At 37.4% G+C, this 20833-nt stretch overlaps 1 protein-coding gene and 1 long non-coding RNA gene across 2 annotated transcripts in view; both read left to right on the top strand.

Moving 5' to 3' along the window:
• Window positions 1–20833, top strand: part of LOC309659389 — a 538108-nt gene that overhangs the window by 159152 nt on the left and 358123 nt on the right. The window lies entirely within an intron of this gene.
• Window positions 1–20833, top strand: part of SPATA16 (spermatogenesis associated 16) — a 228455-nt gene that overhangs the window by 147757 nt on the left and 59865 nt on the right. Inside the window, exon 5 of the mRNA XM_082459084.1 lies at window positions 13166–13313. Coding sequence (XP_082315210.1) covers window positions 13166–13313 — 148 coding nt within the window. The remainder of the gene's footprint in view (window positions 1–13165; window positions 13314–20833) is intronic.

Below are 20833 nucleotides of genomic sequence, written 5' to 3'. Positions count from 1 at the left end.
GGATCAAACCAGCACCCCCAGCACTGGAAAGCAAAGTCTTAACCACTGGACCACCAGGGAAGTCCCTAGGGCTTATAATATTTGGATTATATATAATTTGAGAAACAGCAAAGCTACTAACCTAAAAATATTTTCCCTATCAATTGCCATATATTATGCTTAAATTTCCACCATTTGGCATTAAGTCTCTAGTCATCCCCAAGTACTATGAAAAAGAAATTTTATCTAGAAGTGCTTAACTCATTAATGGGTGACCCCTAGACACAGTTGTGGGAATTACTTTGAGACTTTCCTAATCTCTTTGGAAACATGAAAACAGAATCCTGAAGGAACAAGATGTGGAAGGAAAAGTAAGCTCTGATGAGGAAAGGTGACAACGTTCTGGAATATAGGGAATGTAGACTGAGCAGAGGGATCTTATGGAAGCAATGGATATCTGTGCTTCACTCTATGAAGGAAAGGAAGCAAAAGGAAACAGGCAATATAGAGCAGTAGAATGAGGTCAAACCTCAGATTCACAAGATATAACTTCTAGTTCCAATGCTAGGATTCAATTGTGGGTAAATCACTTCATTTCTGTATTAGTCAGCTACTGCTACAATAATGCTGTATAACAAATCACTCTAAAACTCAGTGACTTTTAATAATCATCAGGTTAACTTGGGTTTGACTGATCTAGGCTGGTCTTGGCTGGGTGTGGTTAGGCTTAGCTCTAAGCTGCAAAGAGGCCCAAGTGTGATCCACATGTCTCTCATCCTCTTTAGACCAATGGCTACCTGATGTTTCTTCTTCTTATGGCAAAATGCAGGATTCTAAGACAGAAAGCAAAACCATAGAAGCACATTTCAAGCCTCTGCTCATACCATGCTTGAAACATTCCATTAGCCAAAGAAAAGCATGTGGTCAAGCCCAAGGACATAAATTCTTCTGCTTACTGCAAAGCCATGAAAAAGCTATTGATATGATATTGCTATAGGGAGGGGGGAAATTGAGACCAGCAATGCAATCTACCACAACTGCTCTAGACTTTAGTTTCAGCTGCTATATGATGAGGAAGCTGGCTTAGGTCAATGGTTCTCAAACACTGGTCCAGCTGCATCAGAGGCACTTGGGAAAACATCTGAAGTATTAGATCCTCAGAGTTGGGTGAGGTTCTGAAAATCATATTTGCCTACTGACCCCATACTAGGTGATTCTGCTGCATAATCATGTGCTAGATGGTCTCTAAGACCGTTTATAATTTTTTTTAAGTTAATAACCAACTTAGTCTACCATAGAGTTTATGTAGGGCTTCCCTAGGTGCAAAGGTAGAGTGGCAGATGACCTGCACAGGTGATGCTGCCTAGCTGACAATGTAACTGATATAATCCATAAGCCCCAGATTCTTCCCTCCCTCAGTCTTTCCACTATATATAGATGCCTCCAGTAAATGAGGCAAACTGTGCTTCCCATTTTTAAAGATCAACAACTGCTCTCCCTCTCTCACTATGATGTCAGTCAGGTTTTCTTGCCCAACTCCCATCCTAAAAGCAGACTCCTTGGCTGCATCAGGATCCTTTCTTACATTCAGTGTTACATCTGGACAACAATGGGCACTGCAATATTTTTTAGTCACTTGCCTACAAAGAGATTTGTCCATTAAGCTAGGCAATATTAAAATTCTCATTTTATGAATTCTCATACTTTTTAGTTAGAAGACAGGCTAAAGAGGAAGTGTCCGAATTGAGATGAGAGGTAAAAGAGAGCTTCTTTTCCTAGGTCTTAGATAAATGTAGAAATGAATTTCTCATCTAATTATTCATTCCTGTTTATATATTCTTTAATGATATGTTTCTATGGTTACCAGCGTTGTTAAATGCTGCCTGTGTTTCATTTTGCTTTGATGCTATTTGAGGTAGTATGCCAGTAAAAGAGGTTCACTTTTAAATGAAAGATGTAACTGAGGCATGTATTTGATCCAAGGTTGAGTGTTCCCGTGAAGGAGATAATGACCGTGACATTATTTTCTGTTTGTATAGTTTTGCATAGTTTTTCTGTTGATGGTCTGTGAGTGTCCCACGGACTAGGAAGGAAGAAAGGAAGTAAGGAAAGAAAGGAAGGAGGAAGACAGGGAGGGAGGGATGGAGGAAGGAGCCTCAACCATACACATATTAAATTCATGCATACATATCAGTACTACATATTCGATGGCATTGATTTGACCAGACTGTCAAGTAGGTAAGGTTACTTTATACCTGCCCCATCCCTCCCTTCTCCCCACACTGTCCCTCCTCCTCAGTCCCACATGTACATGTGAAGAGGCAAAGCCTTCTTTGAAAACTGAGTCAAACACTCAATTACTTCACCTCAGTGTGAATTCTAGTCAAAGTGCCACCTCTTCGGAGGTTGTGTGCCTTTAAAACCCTAATTCTCACTGAGAAATAAACAGCTTTGTCTCCTGCTAAAACAAGTCAGGCATCCTGATCATACAAGAATGTGGAGACAGAGCCTCAGAATGTGCCCTGCAGGGGGCAGCACACTTCACTTGTACATCAGCCCTATCTATCTGCAAGTTGATAATTCAAGCTCCTTCGAAAAGAGTGACATCATATCAAGCAAGAAAATTAATCCTCAGCCACTCCCGAAGAAATATTTACTTAGTACTCTTCTTCAGAAATATGTGTGTGTGTGTGTGTGTGTGTATATATATATCTTTTTCATGGTGCTGGTTTGCTTTTGCAGTAATATCCATAGGCGATTAAACAGAGTCAGCTTTTCCTTTTCTTTTTTTCCCTCCTAAAAAGTTTTTTGGGTTTCTGACAGTTCTTACGGGAGAAAAAAAAAGTAACCTCTAAATTTCTTTTCATTTTCCTTCATTTGAGAATGATGTGGGTTTCAGAGATCTAAGGCAATTTGGGCCTTCTTTTACCTGAACAAATTTAGGTATAACTATTTGATTCCCAGAAGTCCTGTGGCTATTCTGCTCGGTTGCCATGAGGTTATTTTATTTATTGATACATAGAGGCTTTGCCTTCCAGTTCAAATTTGTGAACATGTTGATGCCTTCTTTGTTTTTGTTTGCATCCGAAAATCAAAAATTGTTATGAGCAAAACCAAATTTAGAGGGGTTTATGGTTATCTTTCATATTTCCCACAGATACTTATGGGTTATTGATTTACAAGCTTGCTGATAAATTGAGGTCACATTTTTTTAGCAGTTGGAGATGTGGAATAACTATTCCATGAACTTATGAAATTTTTTAAGCTGTGTTCACCCAGGTATAAGATAATCTGTGAAGGTCAAAGCTTTTAATGTTTTTATTTATATTCAGCCATCTTTTTGATGGTATTGCACACCAATTAAAAATAAATTCTCCTCTTTTCTTGAAGTCATATGATTGTATTTTCCTCACTGATCTTTTTTCTAATAGATCTTTATTGGAGTATAATTGCTTCACAATACTGTGTTAGTTTCTGTGGTACAACAAAGTGAATCAGCCAAATGCATACATATATACCCATACCCCCTCCCTCTTGAGCCTCCCTCCCACCCTCCCTATCCCACCCCTCTAGGTGGTCAAAAAGCACCGAGCTGATCTCCCTGTGCTACGCAGCTGCTTCCCACTAGCTATCTATTTTACATTCGGTAGTGTATATATGTCGATGCTACTCTCACTTCACCCCAGCTTCCCCCTTCCCCACCGTGTCCTCAAGTCCATTCTCTATGTCTACGTCTTTATTCCTGCCCTGCCACTAGGTTCAGCAGTACCTTTTTTTTTTTTTTTTAGATTCCATATATATGTGTGAGCATATGGTATTTATTTTTCTCTTTCTGACTTACTTCACTCTGTATGACAGACTCTAGGTCCATCCACCTCACTACAAATAACTCAATTTCGTTTCATTTTATGGCTGAGTAATATTCCATTGTATATATGTGCCACATCTTATCGATTCATCTGTTGATGGACATTTAGGTTGCTTCCATGTCCTGGCTATTGTAAATAGTGCTGCAATGAACATTGGGGTACATGTCTCTTTTTGAATCATGGTTTTCTCAGGGAATATGACCAGTAGTGGGATCGCTGGGTCATATGGTAGTTCTATTTTTAGTTTTTTAAGGAACCTCCATACTGTTCTCCATAGTGGCTGTATCAATTTACATCCCCATCAACAGTGCAGGAGGGTTCCTTTTTCACCACACCCTTTCCAGCATTTATTGTTTCTAGATTTTTTGATAATGGCCATTCTGACCGGTGTGAGGTGATTCTCACTGAGGTTTTCTCATCTGTAACGTGAGATAATAATGCTTGTTTTCCAGTGTTGCCTTAACAAATAAACAGAATTTATTTATAGCACTTAGCCAATGTCCAGTGAACACAATTAATAAATGAGTTTTCCAGATTTATCAATGAATTAAACAAAATCTACATAGGTAGAGTGCAAGAGCAGGTTGCTCTCTGGTGACAGAGTCAGTTCATACAACCTATGTCTTGTCTTCATATCAAACATTCTAGGGTTCTTTCAACTTCTTCTACAATATACACTTTTTTCAAGGGCATCCTTGACTTTTCCACTCAAAGTTGTCTTGCATAGCAGCCCGAGAGGTAAAACAGATTCTTCGTAGAAAAAGCAGTACAAGCCTGGGAACCCAGTTCTTGTCCCAATCTTACCATGCTGTGGGTGTCAGCCATCCACACCCTAAGACCACCAGTCAAGAAATACAGTCAGGGACTTCCCTCGTCGTCCAGTGGTAAAGAATCTACCTTCCAATGCAGGTGACATGGGTTCCATCCCTGGTCAGGGAACTAGGTTCCCACATGCCACAGGGCAGCTAAGCCCGCGTGCCAGAACTACTGACCTCACGCGCCTCAATGAGAGAGCCCGCGTGCTGCAAACTACAGAGCCCATGCGCACTGGAGCCTGCACGCCACAACTAGAGAAGAGACAACCCGCACGCCACAACTAGAGAGAACCCCATGCGCCGCAAGGAAAGATCCCGCATGCCTCAACGAAGATCCTGCGTGCAGCAGTTAAGACCCGACGCAGCCAAAAAAAAAATTAAAAATAAATAAATAAGTAAAATATAAAAGAAAAAGAAATACAATCAGAAAACAACATACATACCGTTAGCAAAAGGAATATCTACTTTCAGGTAACTAAACAAAGTATAGAGATGAAACACACAACAACCACAACAAAAAGGGTCCTAAACTGTGTTGGCATTTACCACTGAACACGGGCTGAAGCTTGTTAGTAATACCCAGTTGTGCTTATGAAATAATCACTGGTAATACAGCTATGTATTCCTGTGATACCTTTTGGTGATTCATTTTAAGTCATCAAGAATAAAAGCTCTGTGGCATTCTAAACAGTCTGGAGACTGCTGAAACCCACACTTGTAGCTCTGAGTTTCTATCAGCTAGTGTTTCTCCAATGTGCAAGCAGAAAATTATTCAGGGTCTTTAGAACAAGAACATATTTTATATTCTATTTCCAAATTATATGTGCTTTGCCATTAAATAAGTTAGACCAACCCAAGCACATTATTAACTTCCTCCATCAAGAAGCCTTTCATTTAATTTTTGTAAATGTTTCTCTTTGAGAGAGGCATGCTAATTGATAGCATATCCTAAATCTTATGAGCGGTTGGTGGACAAAACAGTCTTCTTATGGCCAGTAGGAGTGAAGGATGAATATTCTCTTTTGTGTTAGGATTACTGTTGTGAAGAGGATCTTGACCTGGTTTAGTTTTGATGTGGTCCATTTGTTTCTTTGTTAGCATTAGAGTCAAATTCTCCTTGTCTCTGAAGACAGGAATTAGACAGTCATGAAAAAAGAAAATGGAAACTAATACTTGATCTTATACTTCTAGGAAACAATCTAATTACAAAGATGAAAATTCTCTCAATGTAAGAGAGAGCATTGGTTCAAGAGACTTGTGTTCTTGTCTTGCTTCCATCTCTAATTTTGTGACCTCAAGTGAGTCACCAGAACTAACAAGCCTCAGTTTCCTGATTATAAAGTTGAGTGATTTTAAAATAATGTCTTAGGTCCCTTCCATCTCTTTAGTTCCATGCTGAAGGGGCATGGAAATAAAATCCTGCTACAAAATCTAAATGATTAAAAATTAACACAGGGTAAATTTTGGGCATTAAATGCTGAAGTTATTCAGCTAATGGAAGCATCATATATAATCAAAACCTTAGCCTTAACCCCATTGGCGAGTGAACAGTGGAGTACATACACATACACACACCCACACACAATATGTGGTATATATATATATGTTCTAAAATTCTATAATACTCTATACACTGCAAAACTAAGGTAAATTAAATACTTTAGAATTTAAAATGGTATTTATTGTGACTGTTTTAAACAGGACAGGTTGCAAAGTAGAGAATTCAAAACAGCTATATAAAAATTTGCTTACCTTCGTACAAGTAACCTCGCCATAGAATATTTGGTAATTTTCAGAAAATGCAAATAAAAATTTAAATACCTTGATTTACACTGCATGACAATATTTATAACTTTCATATCACTGGGCTAATAAATGCAATGGAAAAGCTGCCAAATATTCCTTTCTATTAGAAAAATATGGAACTTACAGTGAAGGTTGTTTAATAAAAGAACTCTCATAAATCCAAGGAAATATTTCAGCATTAAAATGTTGATTATCAAGGCAGGGGCAAACAATCAATTATTACATATTGTATTCTGACATATCACTATATTAATAAAATTATCATAAAAATGTCAATCCAGGCTATTTCATAAATGATACTATGAAGAGGTTTATAGGTAAGTCTCAAGGTAAGATATTCTGCTCCTTAGGAAAATCTGCTCTTTAGGTTAAATCTAAATTTCAAGAAAATTGAAATCTTTCTAATTAAATCCATATATATTCAAAGGGATTAAGTTTGAAAAATATTGCTCAAAAATTTTATTTTTCCATTTTCTAGAAAATTCTAGGTATCATTCAAATTTTCATCATTATTAATATAATAACAAAGAGCCATATTAACCACTAAGGGCTAAAGGTTCCCATTCAATCATTTATAGCTTTCAAGTATAGCACTGCTTCCTTTGAATCTAATAATGTCAATTCTGAAGATAAAACAATACAATCATATTCGTCCACTAGGAATACTTACTTAGATGGACTTTAGGAGGATTAAAGGGTAGGATATATAAAAACATTTATCACACTGCTAAATGAAAAGTTATTTTATCTTAAAGTAGCTTTTTTTTCTTTACTTTTTTTATAACACATAAGGCTTAGTAGAAAAAAAAATGGATTATGAGAGAGATTCCAATTTTCCTTTATTATTGTATACTAGGGTAGACTACTACAACAAACAACTCCAAAATTTCAGTAACTTAAAACGATAAACGTTGATTTCTCACTCACAATATAGTCCAATGCGGGTGTTCCTGGTTGGTTCTCCTCCAGTCAGCAACAGGAGAACCCATACTCCTTCCATCCTGTAGCTCAATCTTCCTCCACATCCTGGGAGTCTTCCTCTCTAGGCAGCTGATAAGGAAAGGAAATAGAAGAGGTTTCTATTCTAGGCAGGGTTTCATGGGCTAAGCCTGGAAAGAGCATCACTCCTGCCTACAAATTGGCCTTCACTCAACCACATGGCCACACCTAACTGCAAGGGAAACTGCCTAACCACGTGTCCAGGATATATATATATATATGTGTGTGTGTGTGTGTATACATGCACACATATATATATATTATAAAATTGTTCTAAAATTCTGTAGCACTCGCACATACTGCAAAACTAAATTAAATACTTCAGAATTTAAAATGATATTTATTACGACTGTTTTTAAACAGGAGGGTAAAGCCCAGGAGGTAAAAACATCATTTTCCAAAGAGAAAGTGAAATATAATATTTGAGACCCTAATTCTAAATTCCATAAAATTAAAAAGCTGTTTATCCTTAGAAAAGTCACTTATGCCTCTCCAAGTCACTTAAGTCATCTGCAATTCAGTGAATTGAGCTGGAAAATTCCCAAGGTTGCTTCCAGATCTAATCTTGTAAGTAAAACAATTTACTGCAATTATGGTCAACGCAGATACCGGGAGCATTAAAGGAATAATTTGATAATAATATATAATAATTTTATCACATTTTCTAATTAGTGATGACAGGAATTCTACTTACTGACCCACCATCATTGGACACATTGTTAAAAGTTACAATTTATCCAAATCCTCCAGCAAAAAGATAGGGGAAAAAAATTTCATGATCCTGTCACCCTGGAAATGTTTGAGGTTTATGGTTACTGCAAGATTTATCCTGAGAACTTTGGGTGCTCTTAAAAAGTCACCAGGAAGAATCAACCCCTTTGGTTTAGAAGTCATCTTTTCCCTCTACTTTGCTTTTCCTTTACTCTTAATGGAGTAGCTCTCTCCCCCGTCTCTCCCAGTCTTTCCTGGTTTACAATTATCCTAGGCAAGTTGATTTCTGAGGTAGCAAAGGGCTCTTTTTGCTTAGCTGAAGTGTAAGGAGAAATTATTATGTTACTGTTTGTAGAGGAAATGAGCTGCCCACAGACACTCTTGGTTTATGTAACTATAAGGTTTAAAACTTGCTAGCAGGAGAATAACAATAGAGAGTTATTAGGACTTGCAAATGTAAACACCTAATTTCAAAGCTCTTCTTTGTGTAGCAGCAAAGAAAGCATAATTAATAGCAATGTACACTTAACAACAGGACACCTGGACTGATTGTTTTCCCCATTCTCTGCACACGTGCAACATTTATTGACACCAGAGAAACTCACACATTGGGAAAGAATGACTCAGTTGCAGAAAATTTTTGTCAAGTTAAAAACTATCATTTGAAATCTGCCTTCATTTTCAGTGAAGCTTACTTTTTTACAAGCTGCAATTTCTCACCTGTTCTCTTTATTTTCAAAGATTTTCAAAAGAAAATCTTTCATAGTAAAAAGTAAATTAAAATTTATATTTTAATATCTATCATTCTTACAAAATATCCCAGTTTTTAAAAATCTTTAAATTTAAAATCTTCAATTTGCACATATTAGACTGTTCATGCATCATTAAAAATCTACAAACAACAAATACTGGAGAGGGTGTGGAGGAAAGGGAACCCTCCTACACTGTTGGTGGAAATGTAAATTGGTGGAAAACAGTATGGAGGTTCCTCAAAAAACTAAAAACGAAGTTGCCATATGATACAGCAATTCCACTCCTGGGCATATATCCAGACAAAACTATAATTCAAAAAGATACATGCACCCCTATGTTCATAGCAGCACTATTCACAATAGCCAAGACATGGAAACAACCTAAATGTCCATCAACAGATGAATGGATAAAGATGTGGTACATATATACAATGGAATACTACTCAGCCATAAAAAGAAATGAAATAATGCCATTTGCAGCAACATGGATGGACCTAGAGATTATCATACTAAGTGAAGTAAGTCAGAAAGAGAAAGACAAATACCATATGATATCACTTATATGTGAAATCTAAAATATGACACAAATGAACTTATCTACAAAACAGAAACAGACTCACAGACATAGAGAACACACTTGTGGTTGCCAGGGCGAGGGGGTTGAGGGGAGGGATGGACTGGGAGTTTGGGATTAGCAGGCACAAACTATTATATATAGAATAGATAAACAGCAAGGTCCTACTGTACAGCACAGGGAACTATATTCCATATCCTGTGATAAACCACAGCGGAAAAGAATATGAAAAAAATGTGTGTATATATATATATATAAATATATATGTATAACTGAATCACTTTGCTGTACAGCAGAAATTAACACCACATTGTAAATCAACTATACTTCAATAAAATACATTTTTTAAAAAATGGACATAGACTGCTCATGAAAGACAAGTCCAATTCTAAATTATCAAATTATTACCATCACAAAATGAAAACCTGATATTTTGGTGTCCAACCAAAAACAGTCAAAAATTCCCACTATTTTAAATAATAATAATTATAATATTTATAATTACAGTAATAATATATTAAAGCTAAATATTTTCTAGATTGCTTCACAAATGAGTCATTCAATAAAGTACCAGAAATGTTATATATCTGTATATTTATATTTAAAATGCAATTTAAAAGTTTAAATATGTATATTTAAAATTACTTCACAATATTTCTTCTTGGGGCTCTAATAATTTCCTTTGAGAAAGTATCTCCACTGAAAGTTCAATTCTTATTCTTGCATACACACTCTGCTCACTCACCCACTTCCTTACTCATCTTCAAGATGGAGGGCAGAAGCCACAGAAGAACCCCATTTCTACTGGCTCTGAGTAGGGAGCTCTAGAGGGAGGCCATGCTCTAGCACATACCCTCCTGAGTAGAGAGCCCTGTGAAAGCCTGAATGCCATGCCTTGAGCATCAAGCCAAGAGCACAATGCCTTAAACAAGCAGATCAAGCTGCCACACAAAAACCACACTTCAGCCACTTGCAAAAAAAAAAAGCCTAGTGTAGGCTCTTGGGCACGAGTTTTCCTGTCCTGCTGTGTGATGGCTTAGCAAAGCTACCCTGCCAGCAGTTACTTAAGCTGCCAGCAGTTGGAAAAGAAATGGGATGGAGAGAGTGTTTTCTTCTGTCCTGGCCTTACTGGGATACTGTTAATACCTTTCTGGAAGCAAACTAGAGGATTAAATACCTTCACTAAATTTTTTGATCCAGAATTTAAAGCAAAATATCTTCACCAAGATATTCAGAGAGACCACAAGGAAAGCTATTTGGATGTTAGGAAGTGTTATGGGCTGAATCACGTCCCCCCGCAAAATTCATATGCTGAAGTCCTAACCCCAGGCTGTAGATTGTGATTGTATTTGCAAATAGGGTCTTTAAAGAGGTAATTAAGTTAAAATGAGGTCTTTAAGTGGGATTTAATCCAATATGACTGGTGTTCTTATAAGAAGAGGAGATTAGAATACAGACACACCCAGAGGGAAACCCATTTGAAGACACAGGAGAAGGTACCTGGCCATCTACAAGCCAAGGAGAAAGGCCTAAGAAGAAATCAACCCTGCAGACACCTGGATCTCAGACTTCTAGCCTCTGGAACTACGAGAAAATAAATTTCTGTTATTTAAGCCACCCAGTCTGTGAAACTTTGTTAGGACAGCCCTAGCAAACCCATACAGGAACTAACAGCTTACAAAACGCAGCAAAGTCAGATCAAGACCTTAGAACTGAGGTCTAGAACAGCTCCCTTCTTCAGCACCTCACTCCACACGAATCCAGGTACAGCTACTTACTTTTTTGGTCTGGACAGGCCATCCCAGGATTGGTCCCAGCAATGAACGTATTCTAGCATATTCCATGTTCCAGCAATGAACAATGAAGCACCAAGCTGGAGAAAACATTCTTCTACTCAATATAAAGGATCTTTCCTTTCTGTTGGAGGACCAGAACCTGGTACCTAAACAGCCTGAGTTCTTAATCCACATCTCTGAATTCCAGACCTGCTGCCTGCATTGCCGCAGTTGACCTTTCATAGTAGCATCCAGGGCTCAGCGCCCAGACCTGCTGCACCCTCAGAATCCACTGCTGCATAATCCACGGCTACTTCCATCTAAGTGCTGGCTCCAGGTTTGGCATCACCATCATATTCTTTCCCTTCTAGTTCCTCAAACCTGGAAAGGACAGCGTTGTGGACGATATAAGTTCTTTCCCTCAGCCATTCAGAAATTTGTCCCACACCAAATTTAAATTGTAAATTAAAACTGGAATCCCTTTGAGGACAGATGCTTCTTTAGAGGTCCTTTGACCTGAATAGTTCAGCATTTGTATTAAGTTTTATTTCAGTGTCTACTCAGAATCCTAATCATAGCCCATAAGAAAGAATGTGACTTTAATATTGGACTTTGCTGGTGTGCATGAGTGTGCACTAGTTATTTTTCTTTAAATCATAGCCATATGGTAAATTTTCTGTTCTGTTATGGTTCCCTTTTATTGGTGGGCATGCAGTGGGTATTTCTTGGAAATGGCCAATTTTTATTAAAATGTTTCTAGAAGAAATTTTTTTTAAAAAATTGTAAATTAAACAATTGACCATAGGGGCCATTTGAAGTCACTGAGGAATGAAGTAGGCAATCAACAATTGAAATTCAGTTTCTCAGTTTAAAATCAACTCCTTATTGCTGTTAATATTAGTCTAAAACTTGTTTACAATATACTATACCAGTAATAATATAAATTGCTGTTTGTTAAATGATTTTTCTTTGTTGGAAACTTCAAATCTATTATTTTTCCTTATTGGTTGTATACAACTTTTAGTTGTCAGGGAAAAAATTATTCCTATAACTAAATATGGATTTTTATAATATTCTTTTATGCTATTTTCAGAAAAATGAGATAACTATAGACATTTCTACTTTCTATTCAATGTTCAAGCCTTGTTAGAAGGAAAAGTTGTAGGAAAGGAATAAATTCCTTTTAAAACTTCACATAACTTTCCTTTTGGTCTGTTTCAAATAGTAATGGACCTAGTTAAAGCAGGAAGCTCAGGGTGATGGCAGGCTTTATGAAGAATGGTATCTTGCATGAACAAAGAAAATTTAAAGAAATTCTTAAATAGCTGAATCCATCTCAAATGGCTCTTGTGATCTGGAGGGAAGGAAAGCTTTGCTAGGAGGAAGTTGAGAAAGTTTTTTTTTTTTTTTAAATTCCAAAAGGCTTTGCCATGTATTGGAAGAAGAAAAATATACAGTTTGTCTAGTTTGTCATGTTATTTATAGACAATACTTAAATCTAGATATTTTAATTAATTTTTTAAAGTAAAATTGCTCATCAGTGTCTGTTCATAAGATAATTATGTTAGACTGAAGAATTTGATTTTTAAGATCAAGTTAAAAATGACACCTCAGAAAATAGGATTTTTATTTTTATCTTAAAGCAAGCCCAGTTTAGAGGTGTCTGTTTACAAACTTTCTTCATTTAATTGGTTTTCTTAATATGAAATAGTATTTCCAGAACTAATTAAAAGTTCATTCTAATGAATATTCAAGACCAAAATATGTTATCTTTGCAGTACAGTATATAGATTTTTAAATCATCCATAAAGGTAATCATATTTTTTTATATTCTTAAAGTCACGTATTGTTATTGAGGCCAAATGGGTTGTTTGCTTCCTCTCAGGCCATGATTGAAGAAGCCATCACCAGGGCGGAATCTTTCTCAGTTATGTACACACCATTTGCAACAAAAATCAGAGCTGATAAAACAGAAAAAGTAAAAGAGGTTTTCATAAAAACTCATCCTGCATATGTGAAATATATCTACACAGGTAAGATTCAATATCTTCAAAGCATCAGCTGACAACTTATTTCCATAAAAAACAAATACAGGGATGTTTCTGATTTTTTGTTGATTATTTCAGTTTTAGGGATTTTTTTTTTAATCTGATGAGTTGAAATGGAAAGTTATTTTAAGGTTTTAAGTAGAGCTAGCCCTATAGGTCTAGCATAATATTCCTTGTGCCATCATGTTTCTTTTTTTAAGAGGAGAGGTAAAACCTAGAAACTCTAAGATTATAAAAAAATGAAAGAATAACCTGTAGTAAAATATCACCTTTCCCCATATACTTCATCAGTAAACTAGGTGATGATAGTATTTTCCTGAATATGGATTTTTTTTCTCCAATCCCTGCTATCTCTACTTTCCTTCCTCCATCTATCTCACACCTCAAACGTCCCTCTTTTTTTATGTTCTTGGGCCACTGGTATCCAAGTGAGATCTGGATAGCCAGTCAAGTGTACACAGAGAACACAACACTCGTGGTGTCCTTTTTTCCTCTTTTTGTCTTTGGAAGCCACTTGCTTCCATTCATCCATTCCAAATACTTTTTTACTATCTACCATGTTCCAAGTGTTATTCTGAATTAAGACAAGAATTTTCTTGTACTAAATTGAGCCAATCTCTAATGGAGATGGAGATTTCCAGTTATCTAAGATACTAAGAGTTGTCAAGAGCTTTTGTTGTTTCTGTTTTACTGTCTTTAAATCACTGAGTCAAAACAATATTAAAGAGTATTTTGTTACTTTCAAAATAAATAAATTAACAATCAGCAATGACTACCATATTAAGCAAAATCTCTAAATACACACATCTAGTATCACATCCTCCTGTTAAGGCCCCTGCATTCCTTTTGTCAGCGTTTTGGGGCCAAGTCACTGATTTATATGATTCATAATATACTCCACTAGTGATCACTTTTAAGGTACCAGGCACTCTACATTCATTATCTCTTGTTACTCCCATAACTTAAGAAGTGAGTAAGATGATTCTCATTTAGAAATGAGAAAACAGCTACCAGAGAAAACAGTTTTTCCAAAGATACACAGCAAATCAGAAAATCAGTGGCAGCAGGCCTTGGATTTGAACCCATATCCTCGCATTGAACTACACTATTTCCATCTGATAGAAGCCGAGATGTGACGGAAGCATTAAATTTAGGTCCTATGGAATCCTTATTTCTTCCACAATGCTTCAAGCTCTTCAGAAGAAATATATTTTAAAAATATAACTAGGGATGATTAAATAGTGAATCCCTAAGGAACAATGAAAATTTAAAGGCAGAGAAAGGGAAGAGAAGAAATCACATGCATGCTATAATGAACACTGATGCTGATTTACTTAGTTCCAGCATTTTATAAGGAAGTAGATAAAAATGTTTCAGAACTCACAATTTTCGCTAATTGTTATAAATCATTTATCATTTTGTTATGGATATCTTCAAGGGTTTGGGCGGGGGGGCACAGAGGGGAATCAATACCACACAAAAGTTATGTCAATCTAGTATCATGGAAAATTAATCCAATTCAGCTATTTCCATATCTACTCTCAGATCCATTGGTAATAAAGAGAGATTCATTGAGGAGATTACCAGTTTGCCAATTTCTCTACTGGTAGAATAAGTTTAGTTATATTTAACCTACTTCACAGAGAAGTCATGAAGATTAATTAATACTTAGGAAGCACTGTTGCCACTGAGGGTTTAAAAACAACAATAACATTAATGAGCCAGATTCACATCTCATGTAACTCCATCAAACCTGTTATCAAGATGAATTATGATCTGTTGGCAAGATGATTCATGCTAAAGGATCTTATACTTTGGAAGAGAAGATAATTATAAGTTACTGATGATTGTTTCTATCATTTTATAATTACTAATTGCTGGAGTGTGACAGTGCTATATAAGAACAGAGAGAAGAAAGACAGTTTCTGGAGGAGAAGGGGAGGTAGTGAAGGCAATCTCGAATTTTAAATTTCATTAGGAGTGGTTAGGTCCTTCGCTCTATAGAATGGGTACTTTGAACTAACAGGCTATTACACTGATGACATTATTTGTCTCTGTTGCAAATGATTAAAGGGTCACTCCAAAGCCATTGCTGGAACAACGGTGAAACCACTATTACTAACTATATGTGCAAGTCTTAGTGGCATCTCTTCCTTTCCCCCCAGGTAATTCCAAGGTGAGGAAGAGGGCAGGTCAAATGTGATCTTTAGCTTCTGGATATTTCTCACAGGAGGTGCAGAGTGGTGATTTGGGCAGGCATCGGTAGCCAAAGGCAGTAGCTAGAAAGTGAGTTACACAAAGAGAGATAGGGCCTAGAAGGGTAGTGACCTTGTTTTGTTGGCACGTCCCAAATACCAGGATACTCCTTTTATCTGCCTTCTATTTAAGAAGCGTCTGTGTTGCCAAAAATGTATTCAGTTATTTATTTCAACAAATAGTCATGCAGCAGGTGTGACTGGACAATCACACAGCAAATGTGTGCAGACATGAGACTTTTTGTTTTAACCTACACATATTCATCTTTGGTCTGTCCAGAGCCAAAAATATATTCTATCCCACCCCAAAGGACTCAATCCCATCCAATCATTTCTAAAATTTAGTCTGTCTTCAGTAACTATCTAATCAAATTCACCAGCTTTTTCCCCCTTTCCACGGGACTTTCTTCTCTTCCTAGTCTGGTTTCAACTTTCACAGAGCTCGAGCCTACCCAAGGGTCCAAAGAAGCCCATGGGCATGTGAGGAAAGAGTCCTCTTGGAAGCCTTGTGCAGGCTAGCACAGCTGCAGATTATATGGCTAGTGCAACCTGAGACAGATCTGTTGGCTTGAGCAGGACCTGATGGGCTCATTTATGTGACACATTAGGTCACCCAAGGACACCTATATGAGTTCCCCATGCTACCTCCTGGTGTAAATGCTTCTTTACATGTACACCAACCACCCCTATCACACAAGTTGGCCCAGACTAGAACTACTTTCTAAGATTCCCTCTCCCTGCCAGAATGCAGAGTTCTAGATCTTACTCTAGAAATCCCCTCTACTCCACTGGAGACTGGAAGTCATTTCAGTCCTCTCTCCAACTTGCTATGCTATTCTGCCATTTCTCTTCTCCTTTTCTCCATGCTTCAGAATCCCAATATCCTCAGGACAAGAAGAGGATCTACAATGGAGATGGGTGGTGTATTCAGTTATTCATTTAGTCATCAAACATTTATTGAGCACATATATTCCAGGCACTACACTAGGTAGTGCTAGAATATACCTGCTTCTAAGAAAGAATATGACTCTAGTAATTTATACTTCAGGGTGAAAATTGGACTATATTTTTCCTCTCTTCTAGAGAATACTTCACTTAAAACCTAAGCTCTAATTGTGGAATGGAAGGCTGAGTCTAATTAAAAGAATGATGGAGGAGAAAACAGATGAAGGAGCAGTTTGGGAACAGAAGTCCTTGCCACCGAAAGTGGCAAAGACTGGCTAGTTGTTTACCAAACTATTCTCTTTTCTCCTCCCCCCCCCCCCCATGCATGTAACTAGAATACATTTCCAGCCTCCTTTACAGTTTAGTGAGGCTTGTGACTCAGTAACAGCCAATGGAATGTGGACAGAAATACCCTGGGAGTATGACATGCCCAGGCCTGGCCCATAAACCTCTGCCATGCAGAACTCGCTTTCCCTAGCCACTGACTGAGTAAACAGGACTGCGGAACTAAAGAAGCTACAAGGCAAAAGAAGCTTGGATCCCTAAATGACCATGTGGAAGGCAACCCACTGAATACCCACACAAACAAAAACCAAAATTCTCTTGCTTTAGATCCCTAAGATTTGGAGGCTCTTTGTTAAATCAGGTAGCTTTACTCTAACTAATATACTGCCTTACATCAGTGAAGTAGGCGGCTTCCTACTTCATCTGCAGTGTACACAATAAAATTCATGTGAACTCAGGGGAGGACAGATAAACATTCCTCCATGTGCAGTCAAATTCATCCTCAGAAACACTCAGAGTTTGTGTACATTCCCTTCTACCTCCCGTTCACTCATCCTTCCTTGGACAACTACAGGTAAATGTTCTCATACATATGTGTTTGCACCCACTCACAGAAAAGGAACATCTGAGGAGAGACACAGATTCCAAATGGGAGATAGAACACAATTACGTAGTTTTCTTTGCAGCAAGAGAAATTGAGGCTGTAAGTAAGAATTACAGAAATCATCTAAATAAACAATCAACAGATGAAGGTCAGAAAATCTGTACCTTGAAGATCTTGGATGAAAAGTCTACCTATCAAAGTTCTGCTGGATAAGTAGGTATTATCATTAAAACTTGGAGACTAATACATTTAGTTCTCCCAGCAGAGGCTGGCAGACAACCCTCCAACACAGAAACACTGCCCAACTCCAGGTCACCTTCATCAAGCCTAGACAGTATTGAGTTCATTACTCCTTGGTCATGTGACAGTGCCATGAGCCCAGTAATAGCTGGCAGAGGTGGCGGTAATGAGCAGGAAGAATATTTATGATCGAGATCCCCCAGGCAGTGTATTCTTTCTAGCTAGCCCCTAATTCACAGTCATCCTTATCATGGATTTCCACATGAAAAATAGATGCAAAGGAGAAAAACGATAAAAATGAATTCATTTTGAAATATATAGAGATCTAAGTATTTTTAATTTTTTACTGAAGGGACCAACTAAATTAGTGATTTATTATGAGAAAAGCCCACTTCACCCTCAGTGGCAGGCACTAGGACTATACTGCCTTTATAACTTCTACAAGACTGATAAGGGAGGGTTAAAATTCAAATCTGCCTTGTAGGACAACCAGCCTTACATATCCTCAGGAACTCACTGTGCATTCTTTGCTATTTTGGGGATGTGGTAAGACCCACCAAAATCTTAAAGCCATATTATAATAGAGCTATACTGTATTATGTGTCACAGAGGAAAAAATTACTGAATTTTTAGCAGTGTAGCTATCCATTTTTCTTATTTAAGGAAAAATCCAGTTTGATTCATGCAGAGTAGTCAAGGTATATAAAACAAATAATAATTCACCAGCCCCAGAATTATTATGTTTTCATTTATAAAGATTTTGCTTGAGATTTTTATTCATATATTCCAATGAAATAACACAATTCTGTACAGTTCTTATTCTTGCATGATTGTATTTTAATAATAAAGTAATACAATAAGCATATCCTGTCTCCACTTGATGAAAATATCAAGATTTATTTGCTAAATAAAATATTCAGTAATGGATCTGTGCTTAGTAATGTTTAATAGAAAAGTTTTCTGGAGTAGATATCAATTACTTTAACACTTAGGTAGATAGAGTCATATTTTGTCTCTCCAGTGCAATTTAACTCCCAAGAGTAAATATGTATGTTCAGAAGAATAATATACTGTTTTAAAACAGACCTTTAAAAATTGCTTTTCACTGAAATTTATAACCTTGTTCTTGTTCAGTCATCATTTACCAGTAAGGATAATACATTCTATGCTCTCTAAAATATAAAGTTAAAATTTCTCATTTTATTCTTTCTTCCTTAAAATGTTATAATTTTACCACGATCAAGAGTTTCCAAGATTAGACTATTTTCCTCTTTCTAACTCACTTTATCAAATGGAAAAGTTTATAGAATTAAAGAGCCTACATCCCCAATATCATTATGAAAGTGTTACGGCTAGGTTGGTTATAAAGATGACAAATCATCTCATATTTGTACCACAGAATTCTTTTTAGAAACAGAGAATCATTCCCAAAGAAAAGAAATTCCTCATATATGGGGCTGAAGTCTCTGTTCTTAAAATATTAAAACGTTGGTCTTCCCAATGGGAAGTGTGGTGTTCTGGCACTGTTCTAGCTAATCAAAGTAAACACGTCTCAGTGAGCAGCTCACTTGTCCTTTGCAGTAGCAGGTTACAACACCATTTGCCTCTGGTCTCCCTCATCTACTGTCTCTTACCATCTATGATTGCATTCCTCCTTCTAATTGCATAACTCTCTTTTAATTTCATTTTAGCTATAACAGGTAACAATAACCAAGGGACTGTATATTTTGCTTTCTTCTTGTTAGTCTGTACTTCTTAATGCATCCAGTGAACCAACTTCCCGGGAGTTGGATTCATCTCTACAATTGGTAACTTGTACCTTTAGTAACTGATCACAGCACAGCTGCAGTTTCACACCATGGGTGGCCACCCAGGAATCAAAGGTTCCTCACCCTCCACCCTGTTATCCTTTCTCTTCCCAAACCACATGTGTCCATGAGCCAGGACCGTTCTAGCAAATCTCATTTCTGACTCCGATTCTGGGATTTTCTTTTCCTCACAACACTTCTGACACCAAATTTGTGGGGTTTTCCACACCACTTCTCCAGCTCTCAGCCACCAACTGGTGTTTTAACAGTTCACTTCAACTTTGGTACTCACTATCCAGAGTTAGCACAGACATCACAGATTAAGGGCTCGATCCTACCAGACCGCCCCACCACCACTTCAGATGCCAATCACAAGTCCCAGGCCTCCTGTACTTCTGACCAACCAGCTATAAGTTGGGGGGTTCCAATGACCCCCAATTCAGGTTCTATAATTTTCTAGGATGACTCATAGAACTCAGCAAGTGGTTTACTTACTATTACTGGTTTATTATAAAGGATACAACTCAAGAACAGCCAAATGGAAGAGATACATAGGGCAAAATAAGGTGGGGTGTGGGTGTGTGCTCTCACTGGTGGCACGACTCTCCCAGTACCTCACTGTACTTCACTAACCCAGAAATTCTCCAAACCCCATCATCTCGGGGGTTTTATGGAGGTTTCATTATGATTGACTAAATCATTGGCCACTGGTGATTAACTCAACCTCCAGCCTGCCTCCCCTCCCCAGAGCTTGGGGAATGGGGTTGAAAGTTCCAAGTTTCTAATTAAGCCTTGGTCTTTCTTGAGACCAGCCCCCATCCTGGCAGAAGCTATCTAGGGGCCTGCCAAGAGTCACCTCATTAGAACAAAAAACATTCCTACCATCCTCTATCACTTAGGAAATTCCAAGTGTTATAGAAGCTCTGTGCCAGGAACTGGGGACAAAGACCAACTATTTTTCTATGATACCACACCATCTCTCACTCATTGTAGATAATATCCTTGTGTTTTTTACTCTTGGGTGCAGGACACTATTCAGCATGGCTTTACCTGTGAGAATCCAGTACAGTCTGGGTTGATTTTGTATCCTTCCAGGGAAGATTTTCTTTTGATTTTTCCAAACCACATAGAGTACTACCAACCAGAGAGCCTCTATTTCTAGAGCTGAGATTTCCTGGGCCATCTAGGTAGTATAAATTCAAACCTTACGCCTAGACTTAAAATTCCCAGAGGGGAAAAAAAATCCTACTCCAGGCCCCAGATAAGTCAGACAAGTTTATTTTGTTAACTTCATCAATGGTTGGATTTTTTTTTTATCTCCATCATTCACTGGTACCCCAGTCTTACCTTTGTTTAAGAATGCACCAT

Source organism: Balaenoptera physalus, assembly GCF_965194825.1.
Source record: "Balaenoptera physalus genome assembly, chromosome: 4".
Lineage (NCBI taxonomy): Eukaryota > Metazoa > Chordata > Mammalia > Artiodactyla > Balaenopteridae > Balaenoptera > Balaenoptera physalus.
Note: the sequence above shows the minus strand (reverse complement) of the source record. Positions and strands in the feature narration are given on the sequence as shown.